The sequence below is a fragment of the Cololabis saira genome, chromosome 11, assembly GCF_033807715.1.
Source record: "Cololabis saira isolate AMF1-May2022 chromosome 11, fColSai1.1, whole genome shotgun sequence".
Lineage (NCBI taxonomy): Eukaryota > Metazoa > Chordata > Actinopteri > Beloniformes > Belonidae > Cololabis > Cololabis saira.
Window position 1 is genome coordinate 10,904,766 of NC_084597.1, and position 15,897 is coordinate 10,920,662.

Below are 15,897 nucleotides of genomic sequence, written 5' to 3' on the forward strand. Positions count from 1 at the left end.
GAAGTCAATCCTGTTGATGACGTTTTTGTGTAACAAACATGGTGGATCTGAGAGCGAGATAGATTTATAGTAGAAAAGGTGGAGTTGAATTGGTATTTTTTTAATCGTCATTTTTATCATTATCGGGATAAATGCCAGAAATTATCGTGATACATTTTTTAGTCCATACCACCCATCCCTAATGGTGAGCCAGAAAAAGACTTGTATTTGGTGGATTTCATTACTTGCCGTCATTTATTCATGTTTCATTCATGGTAGCTCATGTTTGCCCATGTAACTCTTTGCCTTAGATGTTGGGAACCAGAGGGGTTCTTCTACTTTGCCTCCTTCGCCTTTACCACATCTCAGTACCAGAGTGGGTCCTCTGGAGCTGGCGAATGCATTGGCAGCATGTGTTCTGTCTGCGAGGCTGAACAGCAAACACCGGCAATGGGCAGCACAACAGTTGGTGCAGGCCTTGGCAGCTGCGGGGAGGACCAGTCCTAATCGGTCCCTAACCTACAACGATCTGGCTGGTGACTTGCGCAAATGTCCTCTCAAGAGACTGGAAGGACATTACAACAAGGTAGTTTCTATGTTTGTTTTTTTTTAAGTTGGTAAATTTGGCTTTTCCTAGACCAGGGGTCGGCAACCCGCGGCTCCAGAGCCGCATGCGGCTATTTAGCGCCGCCCTAGTGGCTCCTAGAGCTTTTTCAAAAATGTTTGACCTTTTTTTTTCCTTTTTTTCTTCTTTTTTTTCTTTTATTCAATTTTTATTCTTTGTTCCTTTTTTCTTCCTTTTTCCTTTCCTTTTTAATCTCGACATTTCAACTTTTTTCTCGAAACTTTGACTTTTCTCGACATTTCGACTTTTTTCTCAACATTTTGACTATTTTCTCCAGATTGTACTTCAACATTAATCTCAACATTTCGACTTTTTTTCTCGAAATTTTGACTTTTTTCTCAACATTCCAATTTTTTTCTCGACATTTCGACTTTTTTCTCGACATTTTGACTTTTTTCTCAACATTTCGACTTTTTTCTCGAAATTTCGACTTTTTTCTCAACATTTCGACGTTTTTTTCAACATTTCAACTTTTTTCTCAAAATTTTGACTTTTTTCTCTACATTTCACCTTTCACCATTTGTCTTCATTCTAAGGCTTATACAAGACTTTTCATTTTTTGCGGCTCCAGACATATTTGTTTTTTGTGTTTTTGGTCCAATATGGCTCTTTCAACATTTTGGGTTGCCAACCCCTGTCCTAGACGATTATAAAAAACGTATTTGAAATTTCACGGCTGTTCTCCTTAGGTGGCCAGCTGCTTCTGGAGCTGTGAGCTGAGTTTGCTAGCGACATGTTCTCAGGACAAGGTGGTGCAACTGTGGAGCATCAGCCAGAGCATTGTGGAGTTACAGACCACGTTCTCTTGCATTGTCAGGTGATTAGTTCCTGTCTTACCTTTTTAAGGATCTACACCTTGATTTTTTGACAATTAATGATGTAATTGGGGGTTTTTTTTTTTGGTGGGGGGGGGGTCAGTTGAAAAAAGAAACCTAGATGTTTCTGAGAGTTGTCTGCAGGCGTTGCTATGATCTTACTGTTTATATATGAATATACAGTATTTGTAAACTGATTTTCTCTTGTTGGAAAGCAGATCAGGCAGCGAGAAAGCTGGCAGATGTCAACATATGTCTCCAGTTTACTGGAGTACTGGAGGAAACTTTTTGGCTGCCCCTGGGAACAAACACGTGAACATAATGAACATTAGAGGTCAGTGTATTAATTACTTACTGTTATTAATGCAGGCTGAGAATCGATGGGTGCATTTCCTGTTAAATGGTAGTTTTTCATAACAAACATGAATATAATACTTAATGTTTTATTGCTAACAACAAAATCTTCTAGATTACAACATGTTTAATACACTTAAAGGAACATTCTGTGAGAATGCCGGGGCTACTGACAACCTGACAGTGTGTGGGTGTATTGTGACATGTGGGGCCTTAAACACAGCAAAGTTACACGGCTGAGTGTCTGAGATACAGAATATGTTTCTGTCTTACTTGTGGGGTCTCAATCATATCCTCACTTTAACAGTTAAAAGTCCTGATCTGAATATCTAGACAATTTGTGATTATTTGGTGGTTCATTTGAATTTGAGCACCGTTGCTATTTATTTGGGTAAAAGTAGAAAGAAATGCAGCTCTCAGAACTGGAGCAGTAGTTTTTTGATTGTCAGTCGTGTCATTGTTATTTCATAAGGGAAAAATAATCCTGGTTTTAAAACAAAAAATACAGCATTCAAAGTATGTGAAGCATTTTCATACAATCATGCTTTTTTGTAATTCATGTAAATCCTATAGAAGAGGAACATTAGCAAATAAGAGCAACTTTTGTTAGAAATAACAATATATAGTATTTCACTTTTGTAGCTTCTTCTTTCCCTTTTCCTTTGTAAACTGGGGTGTAATGCTTGTCCACATCTATTTGCATAAAAGTAGGGCGGGAGAGTACAAAATGCAGTATACTTAATTCCATGTTTGGATTAGGTGTAGTTTTTTCCCTCAAAAAAACAGGTCAAATGGAAATTCAGATAGAATATCAATCGAACAAGATTAGGTGTAGTTCAACAACAGCACACCCCATGACGGTGTCAATGGGGGACATGGGATGTTTTTACTATTCCATGAAAAAAATATGTTTTTAATGAGTCATTAATCTTATTACTACAAAATGATGAATGGTTGCTGTCATTTAATCAGGCTTGTGTTTTTATGTGTGTTTCCCAAATGGAGTAGACCTGTAAATGAGTTTCCACTCAATAAATGTAAATGTATAACTCAAAAAAATAAAAATAAAAAAATAAAACAAAAATCCAATAATTATTTTAATGCTTTTTTCCTTTTTCATGGAATCATAATTTTAACCTTAAAAGGTAAAACAATCAAACTTTCAGCAGTTGAAGTGGCAAGTGTCAGATTTCTTACGTGAATATGTGACATAACAGCTTAAGGGGCCCGATTCCTGCTGATGGGCTGTGGATAGCAGTTGCCGCACTACCAGTTCTTTCTGTCTGATTTCAGGGTCTCTCTGTCACGTGGAGGCGCAGACTTCCCGGGTCACGGCCATTTGCTGGGCGCAGAGCTTCAGCTTGTGGGTGTTGGACCACTCAGCAGCCTCCAAGAGCAGACCCACTGAGAACTTGTTGGTGGGACGGCTAGATGGCTCTCTCTGCTGGCTGCAGGTCACAATGCAGGAATTATACCTGCATGTGAAGAGCACTGAACTAACCCACTGCTACAGGGAAGAAGGTGAAGAGAACTCTGTTCACTTGTTCACAAGCAAACCTTTTATCTGTTTTGGACAAACACATTGTCAGATGAGGCTCGTGTTCTGCTTTTAGTGTAATTCAAGAAGCTAACATAATTTAAAAGGTGTAATATACTAAACACTTTACTTTGTATCGCCTCTGATCTCACCTAGCCCCCCAGTGTGTAGCCTGGCACACAGAGGACAAGCCTTTTGCAGTCGGCTATCACAGTGGGAAGATCCTTTTGGCTACGACTGAGACCTACGAAAACACGCCACCCGTGGTGTTGCCTCTCTTCCAGGTTAGTCATCCACTTGACACTCCGTGTAACTGCAGTATATCAAAAAGCAATTAAAAGAAGGCAAACAGTTGTGCTGTATGGGCAGACATGACAATTCTGATCCGTCATTTTTCAAAAAATGACAGCCTCAGATCCTAAAGGCTTAGCAGACTTACTTTGCTTACGTTGTTTATGGTGTAAAATAGTTGTCTCTGAAGAGATGCATTACTCGTTCAGGTTCAGATCCTTGCTGATCCACTGATGCTGATCAGGGCCTTCACAGAGTGTTCTCAAAACCACTTCTTTCTTTTGGTTGGAAGTTAATTTTGGGTGTTACCGTATTTATATACCAAGCCACAAGGGGGCAGCAATAACCTTGGTAATGGGTCACGTCACACAATTAGTAGAGATGGGCAGTATGGACTAAAAAATGTATCACGATAATTCCTTCCTTCCTTCCTTCCTTCCTTCACACGTACGTTGTGCGTGGATTAAACGCAGAACCATAAATCAGCTTTACACAAAAACGTCATCAACGGGAATTTATCGTTTTTACCGCGAGATGACAAATTCTTACCGTGGGGAAACGGTAAAATATCGCCCACCCCTAACAATTAGGTATTAAATAGACACAGGTGTGTGGGCTCAGCGTGTTTGGGACCACACAGGGAGAATAACGTTTCTTACCACACACATGCAAGTTAAACCGCACTTTATTAAATGTTATATAAACCACAAGAAAACAACAATAAAAGACAAAAAAAGAGAGAGAGAGAGAGAGAAGACCGGCAAAGCAGACAACAAACAAACCTAAGGTGCGTGTCAAGAAAGTTTCATCTATCGTTCCATTCACCACCGTGGCTAATTTGGTCACAACACTATCCGTCCAAAGTCCTTTGACTTTCTTCCGTCAGTCTCACTGAAGATTTTGATCTAATGCACCTGTATGTGGTTCATACTTGTAAGGTTTTGGAGATGGTAACCCTCACATGCAGGACGAAACCTTGCGGGATTCAGGTGTAGAGCGAGCAATGACATGACATGAGACCAGCAGGGATTTTCCAGAACTCTGTTTTTCTTTACTTTTAAGTTGCACAAAGTCACACTTTCCTACATGGAGCAGGGCAAACAAAGCACAGGCTTACAGGTGCAGCAGATCCTGGCAGCAAAGGTGAAGCCCAACCTGACGCCCCTCTCTCTGGCCCCCCACCTGCTCTCACACCTGGCCTATCTACTAACGGCCTGTACCATTTCCAACACACACCCAAATAAGTTTAAATATGTTTACCAATAAATCCTGCAAATAATATTTACACAAACAATCTACAAATGCATACTGCATAACACAGATTAAACAAAATACATAATAAACTGAATAAATGTCAAACAGAAGCTAAATTCAACAAAACCCTCTACTTCCTCCCCTCTCTGGTCCTGGTCTACTTGGTACAGCCCAACCAGGTAGTTAATTGACACAGCTGGATCCCTATGGAGCCAAATCAGGGCCAAAAGTTTTGCTAATTTGAAAATAAAATTTGAACCTGAAATTTTTTTTTTACATTTTCAGTTTTATTTTTTTCAGTATCAGATCTTTTTTTCAGTTTCAAATCTTTTTATTTCAGTTTCAAATCTTTTTTTCAGTTTCAAATCTTTTTTTTTTCAGTTTCACGTCTTTTTTTTTCAGTTTCACTTCTTTTTTTTTCAGTTACAAATTTTTTTTTCAGGTTCAGACTTTTGGCCCGGATCTGGCCCCTCTCATCAACTGAGAGGGGCGTGGCATCATGAGTGACAGCAGAACAGAGAAGGCGGGGGACGTTCCTCAGTCATGTTGCCTTCAGGAAACGTAGGTTGCAGAAGTTATCAGTAGAAGTATGATTCAACACTGTATATACACCATATTCACGTGATTTGCAGTGGAAAAAACGGATACTAGTGACACATTTCTGTTTAAAAAGCTGTTTTAGACCGTACTTACCGTACGTATGTAGAAGTGGGAAATGTCAAACTTTAAAGTGTGGCTGTTGAACTGTACAGTCTGGCATAGTTTATTGCTTTTATACTGCGATTGGTGCCAAGTACGGTCTAAAACAGCCTTTCAAACAGAAATGTGTCACTAATATCAGTTTTTTCCACTGCCAATCACGTGAATATAGTGTATATACAGTGTTGATTCATACTTCTACTGATAACTTCTGCAACCTACGTTTCCTGAAGGTAACATGACTGAGGAACGTCCCCAACCTTCTCTGTTCTGCTGTCACTCATGGTGCCACGCCCCTCTCAGTTGATGCCACGCCCCCCACGCCAGATCCGGGCCAAAAGTCTGAACCTGAAAAAAAAATTTGTAACTGAAAAAAAAAAGAAGTGAAACTGAAAAAAAAAGACGTGAAACTGAAAAAAAAAGATTTGAAACTGAAAAAAAGATTTGAAACTGAAATAAAAAGATTTGAAACTGAAAAAAAGATCTGATACTGAAAAAAATAAAACTGAAACTGTAAAAAAAAAAATTCAGGTTCAAATTTTATTTTCAAATTAGCAAAACTTTTGGCCCTGATTTGGCTCCATAGATCCCATCAATTGGAGTTCTGTGGCTGCATGCTCATGTATGCACCCATGAGAACACGCCCACCCTGAAGTCGACCTCAAAGAGACAGTGGTTAGTAGGGTCACCAAAATAAAAATACAAAAAACAACAACAAAAAAGAACTTCCTATGTTAAACAGTTTGTCCAACTAAACACATGTAATGTGTTTAAGAGTGTGTTGATCACCTTAGTGAGGGGGATGATTTCCCGCTCCCTCACAATACTATCTTAGCATTTTACTTTTATGGAGTCACTTGTCCTGGAGCACCTTAGATACTCTTTCATTTTGTGTCATTATCTTGCTCTGTTCTTTGTCACAGTCCTGGGATTTTGCTTCATAATGTGGGAAATAATTCTGAACATATGAATGACTAACCCCTTATTTGCCATTACTTAATGATTAATCTCTAATAAAATGTTATGAAAAAGTGAATGTTAAGTTCTAGCTAAATGCACAAGGAGAGATGAATTAATCAAGTTGATCATTTTACTCTTTAACAAATAATTAGTTCCATTTCTTTTTGATTAATTTGTAACTAAGCCAAATTTATTTGTCTGTCTTGTGTAAAGGAGTTCCCAGTCCTGTCTTTTTTTTATATGTATTTTCATTATTTTTCATGGCAAAACAGCATAAACAATACAGAGCTCATGAGTACAAGTAGACATACAGTGGAGGATCTTCATGCAAATTTTTACACTTCGATTCTTATTCCAAGCCAGTTCTATAAGTCCAGACTTTATCCTTTGAGATGTGGCGGCATCCAGATAGTCAAAGAAAGGGTCCCAAATCTGATAGAATGAAAAGGGTTTGTCCCTCAGGGCAGTGGAGAATGCTTCAAACGGGTTGACATTTGTCATAGTTTGCAGCCATTGAGATAAAGTGGGAGCCTTATCAGAGATCCACATAACCAGAATGAATTTTCAAGCACAGTGCTACAGAATATGTAAAATATCTCTGTCACTGAAGTCAGCTGGAAGTTCATCATTTAATCCCGACAGGCAAATCCTTGCACCACGGTGTAAAGGGCGCTTAAAGATTTTATGAACCCAGTCCTGTCTTGCTAATGCGCAGACAGTTCTCCTGACCTCATGGCTGTTTTCACTCTGACACACGTGTTGAACTCAGATTTTATAAAGACTTGAGTTGATGTGTTCAATTATACCCCATTCATTTTCTTGCATGCGGCTCACTTATAGAGGTGTCATCAGAAAGTGTACTAATAACCCTATTACTCCACTATCAGTACTCGAGTTGAGGGGGGATGAGGGGGGATGGCATCCCCCCTGAAATAAAAATGGTCAAAATAATACCCCCTTTCCATCCCTTATGTCATTTCATCAATGAATGTGGTATTACTGCTATTTCAACATTTAGAGTCATCACCAGAAAAATAATACCAGATTTATTATTTTATTATTATTTATTTGACAATTTTCACCTGTTTCAAGTACATTTTCACTTGAAATAAGTACAAAAATCTGCCAGTGGGACAAGATTTATCTTCTCATTACAAGCAATAAAATCTTGTTCCACATGCAGATTTTTCTACTTATTTTAAGTGAAAATCTACTTGAAACAGGTGAAAATTGTTGTTTTTTTCCAGTGATGAGTCTTGTTTTAAGTGTAATGAGATTCTTTTACTAAAATGAGACATTTTAACTAGAAATAAGACAAATATTCTTGTTAAGATTTTGAGTTTTTGCAGTGATCCATTTTACTTATCCTGTGAAGGACATAGTCATATTGATAAGTTCAGAAAAGTGTTTTTTATTGTTGTGTTTTGATGTATTTGATGTAAGCCCAGTGGATATTTAAAGCTTACAGAAGGCTGCATTTAACTGCTGCTATGTCATTCCTGCAGGATTTCTGCAGGTGTTTTGGTCAGTGCTATTATTTGTAATATATTATATTATTTGTAATCAGGACAAATTTTCGGTCCCCATATGATAAAATCCACCATCCCCCCTGATTTTTTATTACAACTCGAGTACTGTCCACTATACTAATAAAACACAAATACTAAATGCTACAAGAACATACTACTCAGTTAAGTCTATAAGTGGACAAGTCTGAAGTGCACAGAAGAAAAATTATCAAATTTTATTCAACCTTTACACCTCAATACTACAGTTTCCCTCTTTTTATGCCAACTACTCTACTATCCTTTCTTTCACTCGATAGGACGGTGTGAGTTCCCTGAAATGGGACCCGACCGGACACTTGCTGCTGTGTTTGGGGAGGTCAGAGGTGGTGAAGATCTTGGGACGCTCTAGAGGCATCTGGGTGACTCTGCACTCTCTCTTCCACACCAGCACTGTAAATGTGGCAGAATGGTGCCCACTCGCTGGAAGAGCACCTGATCCCAGGCTCATGATGGCTGCGTGAGTTTAACAAAGTCTCATCCTTTCTCTGAATAGTCAGGTTCTTTGCAAGAAATGACATGAAACCTTTTTCTTTTTCTAGCTGAATATAGTATTTCAAAAGTATATACTCTCTACAAAAATCATAATAATGCTTCTATCTTCACATGTTGTCATATATTCTTAATTTAACTTTTTTTTTTGCAGAGGTTGTCAGAACGGCTCAGTGCATGTCTGGACTCTGCCACAGGGGGGCACTATTGTATCTTTGCCAAACATACTCAACAGCTCCCAAAGACAGGGAGAATACACTCAGTTTGAGGTTAGTTTGGGTCTTCTGTGCACAAAAGTCTTCAAATGTTGCCTTAATTCAGCTCTTTTTAATAATCATATGATTTCCTAGACCGATTATGGCAAACGCATGAATCCATGTTCTTCCTTTCTATTTTACGACAGGATGGTGCAAAGTGTGTGTTTGTGCTTCATGGCCACATTACAGCAGTGAGGTCCCTTTCGTTTTGCCCCAGTGGCCTGGCACTGGTTTCTGGAGGGATAGGTGGACTGCTCAACATCTGGTCCCTACAGGTGAGCAAAAGAAGATTTCCCGATGCTGCCATCATATCATGATCTCGCGTAACAGCAAAGCTCACTCTGTCTTAATTTAAAGGATTAACATTATTTCAGGGTGCTTGAGCAAGTTTTGAAAGTCTTAATAAGTATGGAATTTTGAAACACTGTTTTCCAGACCTTGAAAAGTCTTGAATTTTGTGTGAAAGTCTTAATAAAGTATGGGGAAAAAATGTATGGTAGAATTTTACGGTATGCTCAAAGGCATTGTGGAATAAGAAATAGAAAGGTAGGCTATAAAACTTAAAGTTTATTTAACTATAAACTATAAATAGTTTATTTTTGTTCTTACCAAGTGAGCTAGGTCAAATATGCACTTTTATGTGTGATACAGCTTGTTCAGAAGTTAAAATGAGATAACAAAGATAAGATCATTCATGTCAAGGACAGAAAAAATAAGATGCGAGTGAAGAGACTGAATTCTACCTACATTCATCCATCCATTCATGTGTTTTTTATAGATAGTCTTTGTGACACTTGTTTGATGTGAAATTCATGTACTTGTGATTTTCATATTTTGAAACGTTTTCATCAGTAAAAACATAATTTACTGTGAATAATGCATTCGTTCATTGAATACTAGCCTATAAAAAATTCTAACAAACATTTCTAATAAACACAATTGGTACAATCTCGACCAATGAAGTAGGCAGTAGGCACACAAGTATACAAGTACATAAAGTTAAGGTCTTGGGAAAAAAAATATCAGTTTTAAAACAGTCTGGGAAAAGTCTGGAATTTTAATTTGGAAAAAGAGCAAGCACCCTGTATGTCATAGTCAAGGCATTTCTACTGTAACGCAAATGTTTTTTGTTTTTTTCTATCTGCCTTTCATAGGATGGTTCATTGCTGCAGACTGTTACAGGAGTGGGTTCAGTTGTCAGCACTACCTGGATACCAAACTTAGGTGTAGCTGCCTGTTTTGGGAGGTCAAAGGTAATTTGGGTAATTTTATGTGTATATATATATATATATATATATATATATATATATATATATATATATATATATATATATATATATATATATATATATATATATATAACTTTCTGTCTGTACTGTGCGTGTGTGTGTATATATATATATATATATATATATATTTTTTTTTTATATATATATATTTTTTTTTATATATACACTTGTATACATTTTTATGACAATTCTTTTCTCTCGTGTCAAATTTGTCACTAAATTAGCTGTCATTTTCAGGATGTTTTGATGATTTGCTGCACTGCTGACTGGATCAGTCAAAACCACGTGTTGGCTTCCTGTCGTATGGTGCTTAGAAGCCAAAACATCTTGGGACTGAATCGGGCCCCTTGTCTGGCTGTCTTACTGGAAAGGCTGCCCTTGTTGTTGCAGGAGCAGTACAGCTATGAGCGGGTCAGTACTAAAAAAACTACTCAAACTATGTTTTGAAGTTGCTTTTTAAGCTTCAGCTAAGAGATATTTTTAAACATGTTGTGTCCATGCAGAGCCATGTTGCAGCCGGCGACCAGCTTGTTCACAGTACCTTCCTGCAGAGTCTGGCCTCTTTAGCAGTTGGTTTGTCCTTAGAAAGACATCTGTGCTCCTACCCAAGGCCACCACACCACACTTGTCCCAAAGCTCATTCCTGCCTGTCAGAGTGGAGTTGGCTGCTCACCTACGCCACCACTGTCCGCAGTGCTGAGGCTATTGCCAGCGGTACTGCTTTCCCTGAATCCTTCGTAGATTCTGAGTTTCAGGAGATGCACGATTCTAACGTTGTCAAGGCACTGGTGAGTGAATGAAATGAAACTGCAGGTATCTGAACTGATTGAAGGATGCAGAATAGGGCTGGGCGATATATCGAGATTTTAATATATATCGATATATTTTCAAACGCGATATGGTACGAGACAATATCGTTTATATCGTTTTTAAAAAATTTTTTATAATATATATATATATATTTTTTTTTAATGATTTTGATATAGATTATTTTGTGACAAATTGACTTGAATGTTTTATTTGAGATTTGCACAAATGTTTTGTTATTTGCTGTCAACCTCAGTGGAAAAGTCTGCCTGTTACTGTCTACATTGTATTAATTGCACAGTGTATTTTAATTTAATTGTTATGCAGGAAAGGGATATTTGTTTTATTTTATTCAAGAAGCTTTTTTATTCTATATATGCAGGCAGTTTATTTTTATTTCATTTGTTTTATACATTTTGATATTGTGCAGACCTCTGTTAATAAAGGTACCTGTGTGACATTTGGCACGAGGCTTTGTATTAAAACTGACAGTTTTTTCAAGGGTTTGCCTCAGAAAAAATGAAGCTAACAGAGATGCTATGCTATAATGCTTTGGGGGAAACCCCAATTATGGCACAGAAAAAATATCGAGATATATATCGAGTATCGCCATTCAGCTAGAAAATATCGAGATATGACTTTTGGTCCATATCGCCCAGCCCTAATGCAGAAGTTTCTTCAGTGTTATCAAGCTGAAACTTGTCTTCCAGGACAACATTAAATGGAGTTTCAGGATGGATGAACAGCTGATGTCATGGGCCACCAGCAGACCTGAGGTAGTAAAGTCATACAAAATAAAAGAAAACAACTCAGCAAACACAGTCATCTTTGAATATTAAATAGACTTTAATTTCAACTGAATCAGAATCAGCTTTAATGACAATGTGCTGTATGTCTTAGGACTGGCAACAAGGAGGCAAGAGCGAGGTCTATCTGTGGGGGAATGGACGTTACGGACAGTTGGCAGGGATGGACACAAACCTCATGATGCCAACACTGGCAGCTTCTCTGTCACAGACACAACAGGTCACCACCTTTTCATTCAGGACAAATCATTTGTCCGGGATTGCCACTGAAGAGATTGATTTCCTGTAAATTGCCACAGTTCTCTTTGTGATTGCCACTATGTGCCACACGTTTTTGTCTATTTCAGGTTGTATGTGGTCAGAATTGTACATTTCTGCTCCAGTCTAATGGGACTGTTCTGGCTATTGGGGAAGGACAGTATGGAAGACTGGGTCAAGGAAATTCTGATGATCTCTATGTCCCAACTATTATCTCTGCATTTCAAGGTAAAATCTAAATGTACGCCATAATAATAATAATAATAATAATAATAATAATAATAATAATAATAATAATAATAATGCATTTTATTTGGTGGCGCTTTTCAAGTCACCCAAGGTCACCTTACAAGAATAAAAGCATAACATATAAGCATAAGCATAACATACAGCATAAGCATAACAAACAAGCATAAAATGACAACAAGCAATATTAATCCACACAACATTAACCGATATTATAGCCAGTACTCGAGTTGAGGGGGGATGGCATCCCCCCTGAAATAAAAATAAAACTGCCATCCCTCCTTTCCATCCCTTATGTCATTTCATCAATGAATGTGGTTTTACTGCTATTTCAACATTTAGAGTCATCACCAGAAAAATAACACCAGAAAAATAACTTATTTGACAATTTTCACCTGTTACAAATACATTTTCACTTGAAATAAGTAGGAAAATCTGCCAATGGGACAAGATTTATCTTCTCATTACAAGCAAAAAAAATCTTGTTCCACTGGCAGATTTTTCTACTTATTTCAAGTGAAAATCTACTTGAAACAGGTGAAAATTGTTGTTTTTTCCAGTGATGAGTCTTGTTTTAAGTGTAATGAGATTTTTTTTACTAAAATGAGACATTTAAACTAGAAATAAGACAAATATTCTTGTTAGGATTTTGAGTTTTTGCAGTGATCCATTTTACTTATCCTGTGAAGGACAGAGTCATATTGATAAGTTCAGAAAACTGTTTTTTATTGTTGTGTTTTGATGTATTTGATGTAAGCCCAGTGGATATTTAAAGCTCACAGAAGGCTGCATTTAACTGCTGCTATGTCATTCCTGCAGTATTTCTGCAGGTGTTTTGGTCAGTGCTATTATTTGTAATATATTATATTATTTGTAATCAGCACAAATTATCTGTCCCCATATGATAAAATCCACCATCCCCCCTGATGTTTTTTTTACAACTCGAGTACTGATTATAGCCACGGAGACAGTGTACATTCAGAGGGAGTATGCCAGTTTGAAAAGGTGAGTTTTGAGTTTGGATTTGAAGGTTAATGTCAGGGCTATCAGGGCTAAACTGATGTAGTGATGTGTGCTCATCATGAAGAAGCAACACAGTGTATGTAAACTTAATTTTAACTTCATCCTTTTTTTATTTTTTCAAATTGAGATTAACAGCCTTTTAAATCTCTGGGCAGGGTATGTAGTGACACAGCTGGCGACATCCTGCGGTTCAGATGGACATTCAATGGCCCTGACTGAAACTGGAGAGGTATTCAGTTGGGGAGATGGAGATTTTGGAAAACTTGGCCATGGCAACAGTGAAAGACAAAGGAGACCCAAGCAGGTCGAGGCCTTACAAGGGGAAGAAGTTGTTCAGGTAGAGATCACATGACCACTCTGAGCTTCTAGCATTTGTTTTATGTCTCACATTACAGTCGCTCATGAGCCAGGCTTACAGACATAACCTATGGTTTTTACATGGTGTGATGTTGAAAGAGCTAAGAAAAATGTATTGCACCTGTTTGAATCTGTTAATCTCACTGAAGGAGCTCTATTTGCAGGGCTGCACATAATTATTTTGGTCTGGTGCTCAGAGGAGCCCCTGGATATGTGACTTGGGGCTCCCAAAACGCAGTGACCCGTCTCGCCGGATCGATAAAAGAGGAATGCAGGAATAAGTTATGGGCAAAACGATATTTATTCACGTATAAAGATGAATTAACAAATTATGGTACGTGTTAGTCTGTAGAGTCAGTATATATATATATCCCAGATTGGGATGCTCATGGCATATTTTGCACATAGAAATAAAGGACGCCCCGATTTCAGCAGCGCAGGAGCCAAAAAAAAGCCCCAAAACTTCTAAACTGCATAAAAATGTGTTTATTTTATATGAAAAAACGTGTTCTTTAATAGCATTGAACTTGCATGACTGTACAGACAGCCAACCATATAGCAGCTAAAATAGCCTCCTATGCTCTGTATGTCCACATCAGACAAGGTGTAGAATATTGCTTCAGGTGAAGAATATGGTGTAAAAGTTAACTTATTTCAATAATTCAACTAGAATTTGGTGTAAAAGTTAACTTATTTTAATAGTCAACTAGAATATGGTGTAAAAGTTAATTTATTTCAATAATTCAACTAGAATACGGTGTAAAAGTTAACTTATTTCAATAATTCAACTAGAATATGGTGTAAAAGTTAACTTATTTCAATAATTCAACTAGAATATGGTGTAAAAGTTAATCTATTTCAATAATTCAACTTAAAAGGTTAAACTAATATATTACCTAGTCTTATTACATGCAAAGCAAGATATATTGAACCTTTATTTGTTATAATTTTGATGATGGAATTGTTTATTGATTTCATAAAATATTCTGTAATTTATTTTTTATTTGGGGTTTTCATAAACTGTGAGCCATAATCAGAGAGCAGCGTCTTGCTGGCGCAGGTAACTGCTGCACGCAGTGACGGACACTGGCTGATTTATGGTTCCGCGTTGCACCAACGTAGAGCTTACGGGGTAGGATACGCGGGAGCGCGAACGTATGGTGCGCATCGCCGCGTAACATCATGCAGCCACTTCTCGGCAAACACACGTTTTCTGTTTGATTCGGGTAGTGGTTCAGTTTGGCGTCTCTTTGTAGTTGGTGGTGGTGGAACGCCAAAATAATTACTTAATGGCGCTTGCTTCTTGGACATTTTGACAAGACGTGTCAGGGTTTGTTCAGTAAAGCTGATCCTTACCTCTCTTCCTGCCCAACCCACCGCCGCAACGAGCATGGAGGGGGAGTAAGGACGCGCTGTGATTGGTCAGTGCCAACTTTGAGTGGCAGTTCTGGGGAAAAGCTCTCCCAATAGATTTTTTAATATCAGTATTCTGGTCTGGCCACAACCAATAATATGAGCCCCAGCTGTTGGTACGCAAAAGCGCTTTGCAGCACAAGATTGACAGCGCACTGAGGATTTTGACGGCGCATGCGCTCTGGCGGCCCACTTATGTGCAGCCCTGTCTATTTGGTCCACAGCAATGACACATTTGTCTTTTTGTGTTGTAAGTGGCTGCAGGAGATTTCTCTTATTGTTCTTATTCAGAGTCACATTTGGGATCATTCACTTCCTTTCACAAATGTGTAAATATTTAGGGCCCGAGCACTTACAGTGCAAAGGCCCTGTTGTATCCGTAGGAGTTGTTCTCGTTCTCGTTGTTTTTATTTTTCCGATGAAATGAGGGCCTTTTTGCCCCCTTAAACGTGCCCCAAAAGTCACCAAATTTTGCACGCAGGCAGGAAAAATTTGATATTTAATGGTTTGCATTAATGGGCGTGGCCTAATGGCTCAACAGCGCGCCCTAGAAAACTTCATCAAGCCCCACAATACAGTTTGACGTACATGCACGAAAATCGGTACACACCTGTATCATGTCGAAACTTAAAGAAAAGTCTCTTGGCGCCATGGCCGAAACCGAACAGGAAGTCGGCCATTTTGAATTAATCGTGCACCCAGGTGTGTTATTCATCAAAATGTGCGTCTCGATCCTGCGACGATGCGCATTACTTTTCTCAGTCAAAAGCGTTACCGTGGCGACGATAGACGCCAAAAAGCGCGCCCCCCCCTTCATCTGATTGGTCCATATTTGATAGTTCCTACTTTCTTCCATAACTTTTGAATGGT

The 15,897-nt window shown here is 38.2% G+C and overlaps 1 protein-coding gene across 6 annotated transcripts in view; it reads left to right on the forward strand.

The window, feature by feature from the left end:
- The window catches only part of LOC133454949 (probable E3 ubiquitin-protein ligase HERC1), a 102,176-nt gene that overhangs the window by 62,916 nt on the left and 23,363 nt on the right, over window positions 1-15,897 (forward strand). For all 6 annotated transcript variants that reach the window (XM_061733706.1, XM_061733701.1, XM_061733705.1 and 3 more), the window contains 15 exons: window positions 291-565; window positions 1,294-1,421; window positions 1,638-1,753; window positions 3,067-3,294; window positions 3,467-3,594; window positions 8,340-8,539; window positions 8,726-8,840; window positions 8,975-9,103; window positions 9,983-10,081; window positions 10,355-10,528; window positions 10,621-10,905; window positions 11,635-11,700; window positions 11,825-11,950; window positions 12,078-12,216; window positions 13,413-13,594. In XM_061733706.1, the coding sequence (XP_061589690.1) occupies window positions 291-565; window positions 1,294-1,421; window positions 1,638-1,753; window positions 3,067-3,294; window positions 3,467-3,594; window positions 8,340-8,539; window positions 8,726-8,840; window positions 8,975-9,103; window positions 9,983-10,081; window positions 10,355-10,528; window positions 10,621-10,905; window positions 11,635-11,700; window positions 11,825-11,950; window positions 12,078-12,216; window positions 13,413-13,594 (2,390 nt within the window). The remainder of the gene's footprint in view (window positions 1-290; window positions 566-1,293; window positions 1,422-1,637; window positions 1,754-3,066; window positions 3,295-3,466; window positions 3,595-8,339; window positions 8,540-8,725; window positions 8,841-8,974; window positions 9,104-9,982; window positions 10,082-10,354; window positions 10,529-10,620; window positions 10,906-11,634; window positions 11,701-11,824; window positions 11,951-12,077; window positions 12,217-13,412; window positions 13,595-15,897) is intronic.